Raw genomic sequence first — 22,804 nt, forward strand, 5'->3', positions numbered from 1 at the left:
GTTAGAAATGACAAGTACCGTAAACCCTATCCTGCTGCTCTCAGTGGAGGAGAGAAGGAGGGGAGGGGCTGCACTAACAGGCAGAGAGAAGGAGAGAGAGAAAACCCGGCAGCAGGAGAGAAGGGAGAGGAGGGGCTGCACTAACAGGCAGAGAGAAGGAGAGAGAGAAAACCCGGCAGCAGGAGAGGAGGAGAGGAGGGGCTGCACTAACAGGCAGAGAGAAGGAGAGAGAGAAAACCCGGCAGCAGGAGAGGAGGAGAGGAGGAGAGGAGGGGCTGCACTAACAGGCATAGAGAAGGAGAGAGAGAAAACCCGGCAGCAGGAGAGAAGGGAGAGGAGGGGCTGCACTAACAGGCAGAGAGAAGGAGAGAGAGAAAACCCGGCAGCAGGAGAGGAGGAGAGGAGGGGCTGCACTAACAGGCATAGAGAAGGAGAGAGAGAAAACCCGGCAGCAGCCGCACCAATTTATAGGCAAAATCCACTGGGATTCAGCTAGATTGAACACATTAACTTTGCTTCTCATGGACAGAAAAAGTCGGCAGGTTTGTCGTTAGTTGCTTTTGAGAAATATAAAGTCCCCAGGAGGGTCTGAAAAGTAGCTCAATATAGCGACAAAGTCGGCAAGTTGGCAACACTGGCTACTAAACAGTGCTGTTCAAACAAAATAACGCTTATTTGCTTTGCTCCTGTCATGGTCATGCAGGTCAATTATACTGTAGGAAAATCTCACAAAGAAGAAGAACTGGACGGACACGCCCCTCTTTATTTGTCACACGACAACACACAACACATAACTATCATCAGCAAGCAGCAAGTCAGACAAGCAAGGGAGAGGGTTTTCCATTCCAGATCTCACATCAGATCAGATCATCTCAGATCAGATCACGCAACACTAAAAATTATAAAGAGACTTTAGGGAGTAAAGGTCTTTGCACACACAGTCCGATTGTTTTCGTATGCGTGTTTTTTAATCCGTCATCTGAAAACACAGACGGGTCCCAGCTCGCAAAAATCTATTGACTGATGCGAAAAACGCAGAAAATCGAACCTCGTCCGAAAACTTAAATGACGGACGTAATTGTCGGACTCGGTGTGTCAATGATGATTGACACAAATGAGGTCGTATTCTTTCTTTTTTTCGTGCGTCAATTTCGGACGAAAATACGGACTTGGTGTGCAAAAGCCTTAAGGGTGCCAGCCTTGGTGGGTTAGTTTGACAGCTGAAGCAGTTTACACTTGGTGATGAAGTGGCTATTTGCTGGCGCAGTGCTGTTTTCGAGAGCTTGCTTTTCGCCACTACTTGATCTGATCGACATTTTTTGTGAATGAGACAAAACCTCTCTCTTAACTCTAAGCAACTACTGTAAGGGGCGGAACTATGTGCAACACAATCTTAGCGAATCTGGACCCGAGTACAGAAACGATAAAGACCACGTTCCTAACACAGCATTGCAACGGCGTAATCCATTCCCTCGCCTTGATCTACGTCTTTCCTCCGTGACTGAAGTCAATTTAACAGGTGAAATCTAGGAGATGGTAGCTTCCACCTGCATTCACCTGCTCAGTCTATTTCATGGAAAGACAAGGTGCTCCTAATATTTTGGAAGTCTGACAAAACTTGCTTTGGCTGCGTTTCCCAAAAGCTTCTTAAGGAGTTGAGAAGCTTCTTAACTCCTTAAGAAGGGTCAAAGAAGCTCCCGATTGCTTCTTAGCCTAAGTTGATCTTTCGTTAAGAAGGTTTTGTAAGAAGGGTCTGGGGCATTCTTAACACCTTCTTAACGACGAAACACTCGCAGATTCAGCCGTGTCAGGCAAAAGGACATAATAATATAGTCCACTGTTGTGTTTTTCCCTTTTTCCTTTCTTTCATGCGCCTTTTAGTGTTTAAAATTAGGGAACACTTGAAAATCTCTCCTCTATGTAATATGGTTACTTGTGTTTTAAATGTTTTACCGTAGGCTATATTCCTCTAATCAGAATGGATTCCTTTTATAATAAGAATGTTGTGGATTTATATAGCACCTTTCACAGAACCCTTCTTAAAGCCTTCTTACAGCCTTCTTAACAGCCTCTAAGAAGGCTGTTAAGAAGGCGTTTGGGAAACACTTCTTTGGAGCCTTCATAACTCCTCCTTAAGAAGAAGGAGCCTTCTTAACTCCTTCTTAACTCCTTAAGAAGCTTCTTTGTTGGGAAACTCAGCCTTTGTTGGCAAAATCACGGGCTACACAATCTTTGAATCCAGCAGTATTCAAATGACTTTGCCAAGATCTCGAGCAATCAATGACATGCATGGAGGGATGTAGTGGAAGGTAAACCCACCTAAACCCATATCCTTTCATTTTCAAAATAAGAGCTTAACATCTTTTTAGGCAGACACAAATCTTTACACACTACATCATGGCACTGTAAGTAGTATCAAACTGATGGAAGTTGTATGGGAATAGGGTAGGGAAGCGCATAGAGTCATTATTTTCTGAAAATATAATTGATTTTCTTTATCCACCTTATTTTTGAATGCCCCACTGTAAAAAATAATTGTGGGTACAAGGTCCGGTTTAACGTGACTTATTGTTGCAGCTTGCCATTTCCTTTGTTATACTCGGCTGCAGACCCGAATTATAAACCGGAAACTGGAGTACGTTATAAAAGTTATAAATATAGTCACGTTATAAACAACTAACCAACGCTGGGGGTCCGTATGTTACTTGAAATGGTTAAAAGTTAAATCAATTTGGTCATTCAGTGGCGTTTTACTGCCATGTAAAGTAACTATTACGCTAGCCGCTAGCATTAGCCACATTAGCCGTCTACCCACAATGCATTACGTCCCAGCACTCGAACGACACGGCTGTAGAGCAGAATGGCTCTGCTGTAAAATCCTCAGAAGTTAAAACAGTGTAAAAATTACACCGGAAGCGGAAGAAGCACCCATCAGGCATCATGGCAGCTAGAAATAAGGTGGATATAGTGGTGATTGTTGCATTATGATGATCACCAACTGGAGGTTGTTTAGCGACCTTTTTATTTACCACTACATCACTGATGAGGTGACATTGATACAAATGACAGGTAATGCACTCATTTCTGCACAAAGCATGACACAATTGTCACTTTTGTGTGGGATGCAAAGCTACATATGTTTTAAAGGGATATTTCACTTGTCGTCATGGTGATTTGCACGTCATTAATGGCTTCCATGACCTATGTTCATAGCAGCTCCATGGCAGCCACCCACAAATATTGGTTGTCCTGATAGTCAGTAGTGAGAGGACTAGAACTTTTGTTTTCTTTTTAGTAGTCTGAAGATCAGAATTTGTGATTAAATTCAATCAATTTACCAATCATCTATTGAGAAATAAATGTGAATGAATGCCCCCCATCAATACAGTCAGCGTATAACAGTTTATTTCAATTGCCCGCATAATAAAATGGATTAAACCCAGACCAGCATTTCTCTACATGCCAAATCTCATGGATGGCGGGATAATGGAGGTTCAACCAAATATTTAGCTGTGCCCAGATAATGGCTAAATTGTAACAACACCAGACTATAAAAAAAGATATCTAAAAGAGGATACAGAGTGCTGGGTGTGGATCCATACAGTAGCATTCTAGCTAGAAGTGACAAGTCTGATGAGGTAGATTTGTTTCCAAATTTAGAACAGGTTTAGCTAGCAGGCTAATTTAACAAAGCAACATGTTTGTTAGCTAGCAGGCTAATTTAACAAAGCAACAGGTTTGTTAGCTAGCAGGCTAATTTAAAAAAGCAACATGTTTGTTAGCTAGCAGGCTAATTTAACAAAGCAACAGGTTTGTTAGCTAGCAGGCTAATTTAACAAAGCAACAGGTTTGTTAGCTAGCAGGCTAATTTAACAAAGCAACAGGTTTGTTAGCTAGCAGGCTAATTTAACAAAGCAACAGGTTTGTTAGCTAGCAGGCTAATTTAACAAAGCAACAGGTTTGTTAGCTAGCAGGCTAATTTAACAAAGCAACAGGTTTGTTAGCTAGCAGGCTAATTTAAAAAAGCAACATGTTTGTTAGCTAGCAGGCTAATTTAACAAAGCAACAGGTTTGTTAGCTAGCAGGCTACTTTAAAAATGCAACAGGTTTGTTAGCTAGCAGGCTAATTTAAAAAAGCTACAGGTTGAACAGCTGACAGCTGATTTGCATTTCTGAATGTAGCCTATAACTTGGCTGCCTCAACAGCATTCCATAGAAGTGGTTCATTTCTGGACTGTTTTTGATGAGGAACTGATCAATGAACACATACATCTGTTTGATTTTGTGTTTACAATTATGCCAGTTTGTTAATTAGCAAATAGCATCATGGTCAGCTTATCACTTAGTGTGAATCTGGCCCAGGACCTTCATCGCGTATCAGTGAAATACCCCAAAAATGGTGTTAAAACGGTAGTAGCTAGTAAGAAGGCTATGTTAACATTAACATTGCTATGGTAAATTAGCCTCTTAGCTAGCAAACAAAGACAAACGTGACTAGTGCGAAAGACAAAGACAGTTTACTCCGTCACAGTAACCTAAATTTGGAAACAACTCTTTAGCAGACTATTACATATATATTACAGGATGGATCTACACGCACGCATGCACGTCGCTCGCACACCGCATCAGACATCTTACAAAGGAGAGCACTTTTGAAATAGTAAAATATCCCTTTAGCTCATAGACAAAAATCATTTGTTGCCAAATAACATTCATATGATGAGTTATAATCAAAATAGCCATGGAGTTAGAGAAGGAGAGCAATGTTAGAGCAGCCATGCAGATGAAAGCAACATCTTTTCGTATAGACCCTTTTCACGGGGGCCATTTTGTGTCGAAAAAGGCAGGGTAAACACGGGTGCAAGCAACACACTAATGAGGGTTTCCAAATTCCAATCACGGAAGTTTGGAAACCCTCATTAGTGAAAAAGGTCTATTGCTCATTGTGACAAAGCTGTGATATTGTCTGTGCCCTGATAAAACCTATATTTTGCAAGTAGTAGAATGCTAACATCAACCAACTTCTAAAAGTTTTTGATGAGTTGATGAGTTTGACTTTGATGAGGTTTCAAACTTTCTGCAGGCCACTGGCAATATGTTGTATCATACAGCCAAGATTAGTTAATGTGTGTTCAATCTGGGAACCCAGAGTCTATTTTTTATTTGAGAAATAGACTCTGGGACAACCCTACCCGCCTCTCGTGCCACCGTCACTTCCTTTTCCGCGTCCGCGCTCCACTGTTTACAGTCTGAATAGCAACTTGCGCCGCGACTTTGCCGATACTAACCAGTCACAACAACTACACCTCCAGTAATTTTCCACTGTTGGTGCGAGACGAGTTGAGTTTTTGCGTTAACGTTATTAGCGCGAATAGCCGAAACGGACGCGGAAAAGGACGTGACGGTGGCAGGAGAGGCGCGCTTTACAGGAAGCCGGGGAAAAAAGGTAGGGCTTCAAATAAAAATAGGACTCTGGGTTCCCAGATTGGGTGTGTGTTATACCCTGGCTGGAGCAAAAAGCCTATATAGTAGATAAGGTAATGATACAATGCAGCAAGCCAGCAGAGATGATCAACATCACTAAGAAAGAAGCTCTTGTATTAGAAATATTAGATGGGAAAACATCGCATCCTTGGTCAACCAGCCACCCAGGTGGCCATATTGGAAGCTCATGTGTTTTGTGTACCTTTCTCTCGGGGGGATCCAGGGGTCGCCAGTTGTTTGCTCGGATCTGGTGAAGCTCATCGAACTTGAGGCTGATGTTCTCGATGGAGAGCTGCAGCATGTCCCAGAAGCCAGCCAGGTCTGAGGCCACGGGACGAGGGTGGGCACTGGGGTTCTAAGCCAGGGCAGTGAAGAGCAAGATGAGGAGGAGGAAGGAGGAAGAAGAAGAAGAAGAAGAGGGGGAAGGGGAGCATCAAAAAAGATGTGGGAGTCAGGTCAAATTCAATATTTTTGAGAGAGCAACTCAAAGACATGATTGATGATGATGATGACGATGAAACATCGTCTCCTCCATGCCTACATGACCCACTGGATGCCATCAACCCACAGTAATAAACTCTTGCTGTGTGTATTTCTACACTTGCTATACTTACATTTGCCTTTGTTAGGACCATTGCTACATATTATGATGCAGTTCTCCACTGAAGAATTGTCCTTTTCCAGAAATGCAAACAGCCATAATTTCACTAATACTAAAACCGATGATATGGGCTTCGGGGCTAGTTTTCTATCAATGATACACCAGTCCTACTGCAATGATCATAGCAGGTAATGATTGCACAGCTAAGTTTGTCAATTCCTGAGGTACCTGAAGGTGTCTCCAAAGTCTGCGATGGTTTACACCAACGACTCTGTCTCAAGCCAAAACCATGCTCCCATCTCTGTTGTGTGCACCACTTATCACTTTAACCCATTGATACCTGATGCAGCATTTGCGTGTGTAGCCCTCATTTGTGTGTGTATCCCTTTAAGACCGTGAAACGCGTGACGCGGTCTTAAAGGGATACACACACAAATGCTGCATCAGTTATCAATGGGTTAAGCGGAAAACATACTTGTGCGATAGCCTCGACTTGGAGCCTTGCCGGCGGCAGCTAGTCCTCTATACTCGGACGTCAGCTTGACGAGGGGTCGCAGGCGAGTCCCCGGCAAAATGAGTCAATTGTGTGATTTCACTAGGATTTCAATGACTAGAAGTTAGCCCAAGGAGAGAATGTAGTGCATACTTGATAATAGCTTTCACTCTCTCCTGTTATCTTCATTATATTATACTCGCGCTGTTTCGAGGAGCTGCACGCAGGCTGCGCCGACAGGCTCGCCCAGCCACGGCGCACCCCTCGGCGCGTTCGGCGAGGGGTTTGACGCAGAAGTATGTTTAGGCCTTAACGCTGGTGATATTCTATTATATCTTAGCGATGTTTACAAAACATCTCCCCTAGTTATTACATCTCTGAGTTTGGGAACATACCTGGCTATAAAATTAAACGGTTCTAAATCAGTGGCTCTTATTCCTGATCCTCAGGACCAAGAGTACCGCTGGCTTTCTATCATACCAGGTAGTTAATTGCAGTTCATTACATTTTCCTGGCATCCCAGGTGTAAAATGGTGCCCGATTAGATGGCTGGAATGAAAATCAGCCGGGCTCTGGGCCCAGAGAACCAGGAGTGATTGAGAACCACTGGTCTAAATTAGTGTTGAAACAACAGATACAAGGAAAGGAAATGCATACACGTGTTAGAATAACATACTGGAAAGGGGGCATGTATACAAGCCATGAAATTAAATCACTCAAAAGATCATTGCATTAATTAGCATCACAATAGATAGTAAATTAAATAAATAAAAGAGAAGTCAAACACATACTCCCAGATTAACAAAGGAAAAGGAAATAAACATCGCCCACCCCACACGCTGCCCTCTCTCCTCCGCGATGGCTGCCCAGGTTAGAGTTGACAATATTAATATTGATAATAATTAATATAGTTATTGCCAATTCCTGATGTGCTCCTCAGTCCTCATCATTGTGTGATGCCCCCCCCCCCCCCCCTTCCCTGTTGGCCAGAGTAGACCTCTCTGATATACCTGGAGTCACCAGCTTCTTCTTTTAAATCGACAGTGAGGAGTAACGTGGGTGGTGGTTCACGCTATCGCCTCCACCACCACCTACTTAACAGACGCCAACAAGTCGGAGTCACTTTTGCAACAATGAGGACAGGTTTCCCACCCGCAAAGACCCCCAGCCAAGTCAACCTTCTTTTGTGTCAAAGTGAACTTAAAATGAAGGATTATGGAGATTTCATTAGCTGTTCTACATAGACTATAAGTTCGAAGATTTATTTCCAAAGAATTGGTAATGTAATATAGTTATATGGTTATTTTGAAACCTATAGAATTGATACATTTGCTTATTAACTTTCTTTTCTCATATGTACGTTCATATGTATTATTATTATTTATGATTATGATCATTATAATTATGATTACTGTATAATAATAGTGTGCGCCAAAAGTTAATCGCCCATCACCTACTTTTCTACAAAGTTACAGACAGACAGACATACAGGGGCAAAAATATGACCTCCGTCTGTTGGTGTAGGGCAGTGATACTCAACTTGTGGCCCTGTGTGGCCCGCGATGGAATTGCATTTTCTTTTCTTTTTTTCTTTTTGTACAGTGCACCTGAACGCAACATGCAAGATACCCGCTGAATAAGTGTCGAAATGTTCATGTCATTCTGGCCAATACTCCACTTCTGTTACATCATTTCAGTCTGGAATATGTAATATCTTTCAATAATCTATGATTTAGCTGCCAAATTGTCAAATACCGCCATCTGCTTGCTACCCAGGCACTTACTGTATGTACTTAACCAAACTAACTTAACTAACTATCTGGTGTGCACAACATTGTCAGACTAAACTCCGGCTGACACCCCAAAAACCTACAATCTGCTACAGAAAAATCTATATTGTTTGTTTATTAACTGGCCCCTGGCCTCCTATCATTTCACGAAAGTGGCCCCCGGGCAAAGCAAGTTGAGTAACCCTGGTGTAGGGGTTATTAACTCATTATCCCGGGAAAAACGGAGTCAATAAAATGATGAATGTATGGCCGCTTAGGGCTTCCATAGCATAGGTGTTATTATTTCAAGAACTAAACAACAAACCATTTAGTATTGGCTGACCTTTGGTGCCAGAGGTCAGTCACCATCTGTTGGACTCTACTACAGATGGTGACATCACCTGGCACCAGAGGTCAGTCAATAGCAGATGGCAATTTCAGTAGCAATCTTTCACCATTAGATGTCAGGCTTCACACAGGGTTTGGTATTTAGTTAAGTAAATCCAAAGTTGAAGTTACTCCAAGTAAAACTAAACTTTGACAAACAGAAGGCAGTAGGTCCATGGCTGCATGTTCCCAGCGCCGATGCAGCTGGTCAGACTCACCAGGTTCTCCTCACAGAGATCCTTGAACTGTTGAAACTTCTGGGACATGAGAAGCTGGGCACTTCCTACTGCACTCCTCATCTTCCCTAGGACTGCAAGCATAGATAGATACACAGTTTAAAGAGAGGCTAACCCGCATTCACCTATTCCTGAGAAAACGTACTGTTTCTTTTTTTCTTTTGAATTGTTAAGAAATGGTTATGTTTGAAGACATTGAATATTGATATCGGCGATCAGCGGCTTCAAAAACCCATATTGGTAGAGCCATAATAATCAGTTTACAGGAAAAATGACGACTTTCCTAAAGACAAACATGTGCTTGGAGTGTGGACACAAATAGGACATACTGTACACACACACGCACACCCTCACTCACACACACACACACACGCACACACACACACACACACGCACACCCTCACACACACACACACACACACATACTCTCGTCTGGCAGGTCATTGTGCCGTTGATCGAGCTCCATCTGTCGACACCAGCCCTCCATGCGCTCCGTCTCGGCCTGCAGCAGCTTCAGAAACCAGCGGCCATCTCTCTGACAGACTGACCGCTGCACCACCTAGCATGCAGATATATCACCTCTTCAGATTTTTGACCAGCAATACAACAAACGGATACACACATGTAGAGGCATGTAGCCTAATAACTGTGTACAACATAACAACAGCCAATAGTCATAAAACCTTATTTCATCAAAACTTTATACACTATTTTATTATTATTATTTATTTATTTTGTACTCTTTATTCGCAAATGTTAGATTAACCTTTATGACCTTTTGACATTACCCAATATTAGTCGGATCATGTTTTGCTGACGGTGAGAGAAGACTTTTCTGAGAAAACAGAAAGAGGCTTAAAGGAGCAGTTCACCCAAAAATGAGCATTCTGTCTTCATCTCCTCCCCCTCATGCCAGTTGAAACACAGGTGACGTTTGTCCATATAACACACAGGGAGGTTGCCTTTCCAGATATCATGACCTGGTTACTCAAGTTAATCCACTCAACATAGCTGCTAGCTAGCAGCTACCAGCTAGCGGGTAGTTTGGCAGAAATAAAATAGTTCCTACATCAACCTGCTCACAACAAGATCTGCGGATTATCTTGGGTAACTGGGTCTTGATTCCTACATCTCTGTTCATCCTTAAGAAAGATATGTACACTGTTTATTTCCAATTGTGTTAGTCTTGAATAGGACTTGGTCTGTTCTCAGTCTCAAACCCCATTTAACCCAAGTCTTGACTTGAACTCACTTGGACCTGGACTTGGAATTAACCCAACTAATGCCAGGATCAGACTACACGATATTTTTTGTCGTTCACGATGTCACCATGTCAGACGAGGCCATCATACTGCCATAAATTTGTGACATGTCTTGGTCGGGAGACTGGCCACACTACAAGTGTATTCTCGCTTAACACCGACAGAGCATCGTATGCCACAGTCATCACGTCGTCTGCTGTCGTCAGCGAGTTCACAGGTCGTCGGGGAGGCGGACCTGTGAACGAAATCTCCCAGCATGCATTGAGGCCACTACATTGACAAGAAATAGCAACCAAATCAGCCTAAATAGGCTAAAGTGGTAGATAGAAATAATGTTTATGTTAGCACAACATGCAATTGTAAAACATTTCAATATTGGGCAAAATAAAACATTGAAATCCAAACACAACCCTATGTGAAACATTTATGTAATCCAGGTGCTATATATATCCCTTGCAGAATTAACGTTATTTGGATGAGTGACAGGCTCTGCTGTGATGCACTGTGATGTCCGCTCCAGCCTCCAACTTACTTCATGTGCACGCCCACTATTTTCTTGCCAGCTGCTGCGAGACGAGAAGGAAGAGAAACGAACATGCAGCCGACTCTGCTGAGCTCATGTTATTTGTAGTGAGCAATGCCCATTGCCCAGGCGTTTAAACGCAAATTAACCCTTGTACCCCGCAGGCGCGGAATCCTCAATTTACTATTGGTCCATCTGATGGACCTTAACGGGTATTCTGTACTAATTTATAAATATTAATTTAAATTTTTAAATTTTTGACTGTTTATAATTCATTGGTAATTTCTTCCCTAATACCTCATACCAACATTTCATACCTATTCGAATTTTAACCCCTCAAATGCCAGTGTACAGTAAGTACAGTAAAAAAAAAAAGTACATAAAAAAGAAAAAAGTTATTTTTTTTCCATTTCCATAAAGACAAACTGGCTTTGGGTCTGATATTATGGGCAAGTTGGGGTGTTTTACAAAAGTCACCACTGCAAGATGCCTAGTATCAAAGATTCGCAGGCATGATGTCACAATAGCTATGACATCACTAGCCTATGACATCATCAGTGATGTCATGAGATGATTTTTTGTCAATAATATGTCACTGATGACATTACTGATGATGTCACAGACATTGTGACATCATCAGTGGGTTTTTGTATTTTTTGTGATTTTTTGTAAAAATAGTATTTTTTCATATTTTGAGCCAAAAATCCAAAAAGCGCATGTTTTGGACTACCAGCCATTTTCCCCAAAAAACACAAACGAGCTTTAGTCCAGCATCTATCCTGGTCTAAAGGCTTCAAATCAGTAGTGTGGACTGTCAAATTCAGTTTTATAATATTTTCCCATCTTTGGCATAGGAATCAGTTTTTTTTACATTTCATGTAAACTGTATGGAATTGATTGCTATGCCAAAACTGGGGGAATATGGGGAAATAGGCAAACACATTAGAAACTACAATTTTAACCGCTTGAGTCAAGGTGAGATGTGTAACATCAAGGAAATAATGATTTTTTGAAAAACTTGCTGGAAGTAAAAAAAAAATGTTCTTTTTGTGCAAAATTAACATTGAAATCAATGGGACAACTATGCAATGGACTTTGAGACCATGTAACTCCCCCAAAATTTCTACCAACTCCAAGGTTAGATATTAAGGTCAAAGTTCAAGGTATTTGGTCCAGGATGCCCGCTGAAATAAATTAATTTTGTGAAAATTTGCTGGGAGTACCAATAGACCAAATCACCGTGACGTCACCATGTAAACAAATTTACTTCCGGGTACCACTTGGGGAAGGCGGCAGGTTTAAATGTGCGTGTTGTCAAATAAATGCTGTCAAACCCTCTCGTTGTTTTCGGCCGACTACTTTCAATTTAAATGGTTAAACGGTTGGTAAACATGCTTGTCCGACGTATCTAGCCTTTCTTCTGTGTTTGTTTTATGTAGTGTTAGCTAGCTAATAACGTTTGTTTGTCTGTCAAACTCGCTGTTTTGCAGACTCGTTAACGTAGAAGAGCCTGGTGACGCGAGGTTACGTTAACGTTACAAACAGAGCTACTGACGCCACGTTAATTTAATTTAGCGTCAAGTCTACTCTGGTCTGGTCCAACAGGTAAATTAGCTAGTCTGGTCTCCACTAACGTTAGTGAAAGTGTTGTTATGAATGATATTAAACAACAACACAACACGGACGAACCATTTTTGTCTTCTTTGTCTGTTTTTGTCTTCAACACGTCAGTTTGTGCCGTCCACCGCCATTATAATGTGTGGACCTCAGGGGTACCCGGAAGTAAATGTAAACATCCCGCTGATTTGGTCTATAGAGTGGTTTCAATGGAAGTCAATGACGATGGACCATCAATGTCAATTGATGACGATCAGATGGACCAGTAGTAAATTGAGGAGTATTTTTGAAAATAGGTCTTAGGATCGTATAAAAATGATAACTATGATTGATTTTTGTCAAATACCCCAAAAAAAATACCTAGCCTTAATTTAAGACCATATACTCAAAAAATGTCGAAACGGCCCATACGCGAATGCAGGAAAAGTCCATCAGATGGACTAGCGGGGTACAAGGGTTTTAAAACACCCTGGCCTTTTTATCTCTTTTATTCTTTTGAGCGGAGCGGAGCGGTGAGTGCGAGCGGGTGAAATCTGTATCGAGCGGGGAGCGGTCTCCCCAGGACCTGATACCTGTCTTCACACTAGGCGAAACCATGTCCAAAAGACTGACATGCCAGTCTTTTCGTCAGGGCGTCGTGAGGCGTCCTAGACGTCCCGACTGGTCCCGACGCTGGTCTTTGATTATGTCACACTACAAGAGGTGAAGACGGCCGATCGTCGTCCCCGACGGTCATATTCGGGCCCGATGCTGAAAATCTGTCGCGCACGACCAAATCGGTCTAAAATCGGGCTGAATTCGTGTAGTCTGAACCAGGCATAAGGCAGCCTTGACTAGAGCCCTGATTTCCCCACTCAGGGTATACTGTACCACTGAACGCAATCAACTCCCACATACCTCCAGGAGGGCGGAGCTATCGAAGCCGACCTCCAGCGGCTCGTCAGGGACGCTGTCGATCCATGGGTCGGGCGGGGGCAGGATGGACGGGTCGAAGCCCACGTCGTCATAGTCGTCGGAGGTACAGGCGTGGTAGTGGTTCCCTGAGCCCTGGATGCTGACGGTGGAGGTGGCGGCATCGCGGGAGTATTGCCGAGAGATGGTTCCAGAAGACGGGATGTCCATGTCGGTGTCGGAGTCTAGAGGGGTGTCCAGCAGGTCCGCCACGTCCAGATCTGCCTGAATTGATTCGTTAACCGATCGGTTAGTTTGATGATTGAGTGAATGAGGGATTGACTATTTGGTTGAGGGACTGACAGCAAGCGGGTCTGGCACGTGAGGATCAGCTGATATTGATTGACAGTTATACAACAGTTAGTTCCGGCCGGGCAATTTGATTGGACAAGAGGGATCCTACCAGTGCCAATATTTCATGATAATGCACTGGCGCTTCACTGTGTGTAGATCACTCCGCTTCACAGCTGCCCTAATCAACAAAACGCTTCAGAGCTGTAGAGTAGACAGTAGTAAAGTAGACAGCCTGCAGTTAATTAGGCTGATTAGGCTACATTTTCGGCAAAGCAGAAAGCTGAGGGAACTATTTTTGTTGGCGGAGGAATAAATAGAGAAATCGTATATTTTCTCAGCTTTTTGTCATTTTTTTAATCAGCTTTGTTTAATAGAACTGTTGTATAAAAGCAATATCACACTCGAGGTCGTGCTGTTGTTGTCTAATATCGGCACTGCTGTGATTATCTCCTACGACCGAATCACAGCAGTGCCGATATTAGCCAACAACAGCACTCCCTCTCGTGTGATATTGCTTAAGTATATGGTGTTGATATTGGCCTCTTATCAAATATTGTCATCCACCTCCAATATAATGAATGCAATGACGTTTTCCCAAAGGTAAGCAAGCACAGACTAAAAATACAGCATTCATGAAAATAACTATAACAATAACTAAACGTCTTTTTTCTTTTTTTTTAAGCTGTGACCAGTCGTGGTCCAGTCACTGTTTGTTGGTTGCATGGTTGGTCCACCCAAAAAATGTTGGTCCACAAAATCAGTGTTAATGCCTGGAGTGAATGACATCACAATGAAGTGGATGACATGACGTCATACTCCGATTGTGAATTTGTACTTTTTTCTCTCTCTTTTTTTAAATATAATTAGGGCTAAATAAGTCCATGGACTATAACAGAGCAAGGCTGGAGAACTTACCTGTACTGCTGTGGTCACACTATTTGAGCGCTGGAACCGCCGATACCTGGCCAGCAGGGGGAGACAAACACAGTAAGTTCCACAGAGCAACAACTTTTCTATTAGATCTGCATAGAGGTTTGAGGACCATTACATACTATATACACCTGTAAGCCTTTCAACGGTTTGTAATGCTTGGCAGAAAATAAGCTAAGGTAAGTAGTTGAAAAATAGCCTATATTCTAACGGAAGAAAATAAATAAAAAATGTATCATAGCCAATGCCAGCTAATCAGGGCAGGGAATGCTCAACCCATGCTGAGCAAAAGTCCGTGGTCTGAGGCTCAGGAACCTTTTAGAATGACATGATAACATTACAGGGTGATGACCGAGCACCTGTTAGGAACACCTGTCCACCTGCTTCTTCATGCAATTATCCATTCAGCCAATCATGTGGCCACATGCTGCCACAGTGGCAGCAGTGCAATGCATAGGTAATGCATAGGTAATGCAATGCATAGATAGGTACTATATATTGTAGATAGAGAACTGTGACACTGTGACGATCATTCTCAAATTGTACAGATTATTGTCTCTTATTGCACAGATAGTTGAGGACAGTCTGAAGAAAACTGCACTGAGGCTGGAACTGGCTCAAACACTGTAATATGTCAGCCATAGTTATTACTCCTTCACTTCATCCCAGAGGAGAAGCTTGGCAGATGAGTGCGTGGGTGTTTGTTTGCGAGCAGAGAGCCAGACAATTACAGGACAGGAGGAAATGACTCAGCGAGACTGGAGCTCCGCTTGAACCAAAGTTTGAGGGGAAACACTTTAGATGTAACAGGATTTCAGGGACAAAAGTTATCACGTTATCCGATTATAGTAAGAAGATAACCGAAATAATTGGTTTGACAAATGTGTTATAGATTGGATATTTTAGTTTTTAGGTTTTAGAGATATTTAGTTGTTTCAGATAACATTACAGATACATCTCTTTCTCCCCAAAATGAACTGTATATGGTTTTCAAAATTAACTCAAATGTAACCCAGTAATGCAACCATAGTTAGCAGTGCCAGTACATGTTGGAGAATGTGCATGCAGCCTGGCTGCCACAAATTTGCATGTCATTTTTCCATGACTTTTCCCAAGGATGTCACCCCGTACAGTAGATCAGCTGATTCTGCGAGGATAATAAAGGCAGACCTGAGTTGTGACAATTACTATTTGCATTTCTCAAAAGTTGTCAAACCTTATCTCGATATAATGACTCAGAACACTTGGGGGAAGCACTTCAGATTTAAAAAATCTGAATTTAGAGGACACTAAAAAAAAATCACTTGTTTATAAGTGCATTTATTTCATGTATTCATTAAGAATCTAGGTAGCAACAGGGGGATCTTTTTTTTTAAATAATTTAATCTTGCATTTCCTTTTGGGGGCTCACCTGTTTCTAAGTCAATATATTGAGATATCAACAAGAGAGAGAGAAAGGGAGAGGTTTGAAAGATGGCTGTCATGGCAGCCATATAGCGCGCTGTGCTGTGCAGCTTGTAAAACAGAAACGTAGGAAGTATGCTTTGCATCATTTGCCTCCAACAACAACAGAAGTTGACACAAACAACATCACAAAATAAAAAGTTTGCCAGTGGGTAGAAATCGACCTAAATCAATCTCTAATGTGTAGTGTGCCGTTCATGTCTGATGTGTTAGTTACAGGATGTGTAAGGAATATGGGAGTAAGCCAGGCATCTTAATCAGGTGTCATAGGCAGAATATAAGCTTACCTGGTTGTTCTAATCCTATGAGCACCACAGCAGAACATAGTTACAAAGTCTACTTGCATCCATTCAATTCTGAAGTGGTTACTGAGTGAATGAGTCATGTCTCACCCTCTCTCATCCTCCACCTGCACCCCTATGGAGGTGAACTTGGATGGGTCCTCAGGATCCTCAGCCTCCTCTGGTCTATCCACCTACAAGACACAGAAGATACAATAAAGATGCTGGATACATCCTCCCTACTTACATCTACTCAAACTAATACAGTATGGTCATTTAGTAGCCCTCATATTGTATCATAACATTTTATTTCAGTATTGTTTTGTATGGCTTGTATATAGGCGATGTAGTAGAGATGAAATATTTTTTATTTGTGGAGACTTATTTATCTTTTTGTGTGACATAGTATACATCATATTAAGTAGTATCAAACTAATATCTTACTAATACAATAAGGTGGCCGGTGCACAGTTGCACCGGCCACCTTTGCTCAATAGAGTCCCACAGGGATGACGTATTTTTTGTAGGTTTAACCAGAAATCGCCGCCATTTTGGTTCGTCTAAATGGGGGTTTTAGAATGGGGATTTCACTTAAATGCATAAAATAAGGTCTGTGGTTAACAAAAGTTTATGGGAATGCAAATTTGGGTTCAGCAGGATAAGCTTCACGAACGTTAATCACTTTTATGACTTTTGGAACGTAAACGCGCTTTTTAGAAAATGCTTCAAAAGGCATTATTTGACCGTATTTGATGCATTTAAGTGAAATCCCCATTCTAAAACCCCATTCACTTTTCCTCTTATGAACCCGGAAGTATACTTCCGGGCTCATTCCTGCGGTTCTCTATAGTTGAGCAGACGAGGCCGAGCAGCGGCTGAGCTGCGTCTGTGAGCACACGCAGCAGGTGAGCAGGTGTAGTGTGCGAGCTGCAACACATCAAAGGCAAACCAATGAGGCACGGTAGAAATAAGCGCTGCCAGTTCAGCGGGCGAAGCAGCGAGGGACGGTAAAAAGGAGCGTGCTTTCTAGCGTCCCTCGCTTATAAGTGTTTTGAGGATGCCATGGAGGATACCATGGAGGATGTCATGGAGGATACCATGGAGCATGCCATGGAGGATACCATGGATGATACCATGGAGGATACCACAGAGGATACCATGGATGATACCATGGAGGATAGGATACCACAGAGGATGCAATGGAGGATACCATGGAGGATGCCACGGAGGATACCATGGAGGATACCATGGAGGATACCATGGAAGATACCATGGATGATACCATGGAGGATACCACGGAGTATACCATGGAGGATACCATGGAGGGAGTTATCACTTTATTATAACCAGATACCTCGTTATTAGTTCCATAATAATGAGGATCATAATGTAACCTATTAAACACTCTAATCCACTGTGTTACTCAAACTCAGCAACATCATCTGAGATGGGAAGTAACTAAGTACAAATACTTTGTTACTGTACTTAAGTAGGATTTTGAGGTATCTGTACTTTCTTTTTTCAGACTTTTTACTTTTACTCCCTACATTTTAAGATATATCTGTACTTTGTACTCCTTACATTTTCAAAACAACTGCTTTTGTTTTAATACAGGACAGAAGAAAATGATGTAACGTTTGTCTCTCTTGTCGCACATCCAAAACATGGAGTCTAAATAAGGTGTGGCCGACGATGTCACAAATAAATCATGGATGATGTCATCAGTGATGTTACTCGAGCAATTTGCGATGTCATCAGTGATGTCACTTGAGCAATTGTGATGTCATCAGTGAGTGATGTCATAATGATCAGTCATAATGTTATACTACAATGTCATGATGTCATAATGTTATGTCATAATGTCATGATGTCATAATGTTGTGTCATAATGTACAACCCACATTCAGTCCCTTCATAATGAATGCCTTCTGTTTGAGACACAGTGTACAAGTCTGATTCTGCACTACAGATCTGAAGGAATGGCTGTTCGAGCATGGTGTCATGGTGACAGGCGGTTCCAAGATGCCGCCTGGGCAGGAAACCTGGACAAACTGAGGAGCCTGTTGCAGGAAGAGCACTTCAGAAAGCAGATCAATGAGGACTGTTGGTTTAGTAGTGAGGTTGATAAGGGGTGGTGGACCCCTCTGGGGCTCGCAGCCTGGAGGGGTCATGCTGCCTGTGTGGACTACCTGATCACCCAGGGAGCCCAGGTAGAGCTAGCTGATAAAAAAAGATGGATGCCTCTCTCCTTGGCCGTGACCGCCGGTCACCTGGACTGTGTCCAGATCCTCCTGGAAGCCGGGGCCGACCCCAACAGAAGCATCCCGGTCTTCTGGGCTGCCTGGCACGGAAGACTGGACATACTGCAGGAACTCATCAGGTTCTGTGCTGCTGTTCCTGTTGACATAGACAGCGATCGCACCCTCAAGAGGTCTCCTCTCTACATCAGTGCTGAACACAACCACCTGGACTGTTTCCGCCTGTTGCTCCAGGCCGCTGGCGTTCTGACCCGTGACGTGTCTTCTCGCCTGCTGGAGGTGTTGCTGGGGCACGGGTGCCACGCGGCCTTCGTCCAGCTGCTGCTGGACCACGGCGCCGACCCGGCCCTGGTGAGATGGTTGCCAGCACAGCTGGAGGTGAAGGCGGATCCCGAGGCACTCAGGGTCTTTCTGGATGCCAAGAGATGTCCTCGCAGTCTGGCCCACATATGTCGGACCCGGATTCGCCAAGCGCTGGGCACACATCGCCTGAATCAAGTCCACTCCCTACCACTAACACAAGTGATGAAGGACTTCGTGCTCCACAAAAACTGACTTGAAGGACTGTCAAGTTTATTGATTTTCATTTCCTAGATTTAGTTCTGGAGTGTGTCCGTGTGTGCTCAGTTCATCGTCTCCAGAGTCCCCACCCCAGGGTTGAGCTATGCGCTCAATCCTGAGCACCTTTTGCTTGGCCGGAAATGATGGTGGTGTGCAGATGGTTTCCAGGAGTACACAACCTGCCTATAATAATAATAATAATAATACATCAGATTTATATAGCGCTTTTCCAAGTGCTCAAAGACGCTTCACAATACAAAACAATACAATACAATAACTTAAGAATAGAGAAGAAAATAAAGAAAATAAATAAAAGGTGAGAGAGGAAGGAGTTCATGGGTTGAAAGCAAGGGTGAAAAGCTGGGTTTTGAGGGCGTGTTTAAATGATGACAGAGTGTCTGCTTGACGGATATGGTTGGGGAGGGCGTTCCAGAGGGTGGGGGCAGCTGCAGCGAAGGCCCTGTCTAACTAGCGGCTGCTGTCCAGAACACCGTCAGGTAAGATACTTCCTACAATTGTTCAAAAGTGACTTTCCTGACACTGTACAAACATCTGACTGCACTAAATTTAAGTAAAGGCTGACGTTATTGACTCCTAGAATAAAAACGAAAAGAAATTGAAATGTTTGTTATTTAGCCAACATTGTTTCACTTTTTTCTGATGCGGTCGGATTTGTGGGCGTCGCCATTAGGGGCTCGCTTCGTTCTTCTTCATCGGTTGTCAGGGTCGCAAGGTATCATGGGATACCCTAACCCACCAAAGTGTGCATGGTATGGTCAGGGCCGATTTTACCAACGGGCTTACCCGGGCTGAAGCCCGGGGCCTGGGACATCAAGGGGCCCAAAAAAAAAAAAAAAAAAAAAAAAAAAATTTGGGACCCTTGATGTTTTTTTTTTGGGCCCCCTGTCCAGGGTCTTCGCAAAAAATGATTTTTTTTACTGACGCCATTCAATTTTTTTTGCAGAGTAATAACATCCACTGTGAGAGGGTGTCCACCCGCTATGCCGACCACTCGCAATGCCGACCTTAGGTTTAGGCGTGGGGGGTGGGAGAGGTTAGGTTTTGGGTTAGGGTCTGGGGGAGGTTAGGTTTAGGCGTGGGGGTGGGAGAGGTTAGGTTTTGGGTTAGGGTCTGGGGGAGGTTAGGTTTAGGCATGGGGGCTGGGAGAGGGGAGGTCGGAACAGCGAGAGGTCGGAACAACGACATGGAACCCTGTGAGAGGGCTCCCGAATTTGTAGATGAAATAGTGCAATTCAAAGAATTCATCAAAAACAAAGACAATAAAAGTGTGCGGCACTTGCTTCAAATAATAAGGAAGAGGAACCTGTCATCAGTTTGTGGATATTGCCTTCAGGATTTACTTAACTCTCCCTGTAACAAATGCCTCTGGAGAGCGCTCCTTTTCAAAACTTGGGCTTGTCAAGAACAGGATACGGTCTACAATGGGACAAGAAAGGCTCACCCACTTGACATTGATGTCATTGGAAAGTGACATTGTTAGAACATTGGACTTCACCACTCTAGTCAAACGCTTTGCCATGGCAAAAGTCAGGAAGAAGACATTTCAGGTACGAACAGACTTGAATACTGCTTGATTGATTTGTGCAATAATTGTGAGAATGTGTGTGTGCACTGTAATAATAACAGCAATAATAAATACTAAATAATAATAATAAAAGTGCTTGTTGTGACATCTCAGTGGCAATGTTTTCTTTCCAATCAGGCTGTTTATGAAAGAACATGATGGCTAAACCTACAGTTTGTGTTTGTAAGTTAGAATGCTGACAGGAGAGCAGGTGGTGACATGAAAGTTAGTGAGAAAAGGAGAAGATACTGAATAATGACATCACAACAGTATAATCCTAATGTTGATTTAAAATGAGATATTCCTTTAAATACGGCTAAAAAAGGTTAAAAAAAACCACTCAAATTTTTTTCCGGCGGCGCCGAAGCCCCCCCTTCCGCTTGAGGGGGGGGGCCCTGCAGAGATGAATAGCCCAGGGGCCCATGAAGTGTAAAATCGGCCCTGGGTATGGTTCCTCGAAAATTTTCCATAACCAGGTACCTAGAAAGGTTGCAAATTCAGTGAACGTATGTATCAAACTGGTTTCAGACAGCCTATTTACAACTTCTTACCTAGAAATGCCACCTATAAAGCTCGTTCACTTGAGAATCAGACAGGCCCTCTATTTCAGTGATTGCTGTCAGAATATAGAGCAATTAACACTTATTTTAACACAAAAACATTGCTGAATGCAGCTTTAAAGCACGGGACAGCATTATACTGTGCGCTGACATTTCTTTTCTTTAATTTGAGCGTTTCTTTTAGAGATAAGCTGTCATTACTTCCCATTTGTAGCGTTTGTAACATTTTCGTTCACTGGGTTTTACGCTTTTAATTTGAAGGCGGAAAGGGGAAATGGTGTATTCGTAGATTGAATTGACACTGGTCTGTCAATTCTATCAGTTAATATGTACCATTTCCTTTTTCGCCTTCAAATTAAAAGTGTTCACGGTAGCCTGTGAAGCCTCGACCTTTCTGGATTATAAAAGTAGTATAACGTTAGAGAAAACAGCCCCCCAGCCATGCCGTTTTATACAAATTCATTGCCAAATGCTTTGGGATTCAACTTGATCAATCTTGGTCAGAAAAAAGTCTTGTATATTCAATGGAAACAGCACCAGTGCGACCTGTCGCGTGCAATGCTACCTTCGTCTGAAACGAGTTATTTTTCATCCACCTATATTCAAATGAGTTACCTAATTAATCAAGTATGGAGTTAGGTAGCTAGGTGATAGGAGCTCACTTGAGTTACAGACAGACCCAGAGTGTTTGGTCAGTGACATGGAACCCCCAACCCCCCGCTGTCCTCGATCTCTCTCCTGTAGCCCTGCAGGCAGGGCGGACGTATCTCTGCAACCGTAACTCGTAGAGACTCACGGATGGCGGCGTTGGATTCGGGGTGAAAAAAGACATGTAGTCCTTTACAGGCATCGTGATATCGTGATCTGACCTTCCGTTTTCCCAGAAAATGTCAACATTTCTCTGATTGGATAAATTATGTGACGCCAACCTCCCACTATCCAATCCCTCTTCAACAGAACAGAAACACCACTAAACTCCTCCTCCTCCTCATCCCCTCCCCTCTCTTCTCATAAATACCTGGATGCCTATGGAGAGACATTTCCCCTTCCTGAGTGCTTCCTTCTTGTATTCGTCTCGGCGGTCGTCGACCATCGGCCCCCTGATCAGGGCCGACACGGAGGGGCTGCTGACTGTGATGCTGCTGTTACTGACGTGCTGACTGGCCGGTCCGTGGACCTAGCGAGGAAAAAGACAGCAAACAGTCTACATACATTAGCTATGTTCAAATAGCTAATAGGAATAATGCACTATATAGCGTGTCTGCCATCTTGTACTACTGTCTGAATTCTCAACGGTTAATTTGATTCGCTACATAATTCAGTATAAAATACCCACAATGCACTGACAATTTGACTTCTGTAAACCACCATGCAACGCGATCACGTCTCTTAAGGCCCATGTCCACCAGCTGCGGTACGGCTCCATGCGGCTGCCTCAGACCCACAACCATGTAATCGGTGGGTACGGTGGCGCAGTCGGTAGCGCTGTCGCCTCACAGCTAGAAGGTCCTGAGTTCGATTCTCGCCTGGGACGCTGTGGGCGCTGGA

The 22,804-nt window shown here is 43.1% G+C and overlaps 1 protein-coding gene across 1 annotated transcript in view; it reads right to left on the reverse strand.

The window, feature by feature from the left end:
- LOC310791843 (disks large-associated protein 1-like) overlaps positions 1-22,804 on the reverse strand; it is a gene marked incomplete at its 3' end in the record, with an annotated part of 90,745 nt that overhangs the window by 1,388 nt on the left and 66,553 nt on the right. Inside the window, exons 7-13 of the mRNA XM_083653516.1 lie at positions 22,275-22,433; positions 16,404-16,486; positions 14,533-14,578; positions 13,270-13,548; positions 9,397-9,529; positions 8,953-9,044; positions 5,687-5,839 (exon numbers count right to left, since the gene is read on the reverse strand). Coding sequence (XP_083509642.1) covers positions 5,687-5,839; positions 8,953-9,044; positions 9,397-9,529; positions 13,270-13,548; positions 14,533-14,578; positions 16,404-16,486; positions 22,275-22,433 — 945 coding nt within the window. The remainder of the gene's footprint in view (positions 1-5,686; positions 5,840-8,952; positions 9,045-9,396; positions 9,530-13,269; positions 13,549-14,532; positions 14,579-16,403; positions 16,487-22,274; positions 22,434-22,804) is intronic.

This window comes from Poromitra crassiceps (genome assembly GCF_964638095.1).
Source record: "Poromitra crassiceps genome assembly, chromosome: 17".
Lineage (NCBI taxonomy): Eukaryota > Metazoa > Chordata > Actinopteri > Beryciformes > Melamphaidae > Poromitra > Poromitra crassiceps.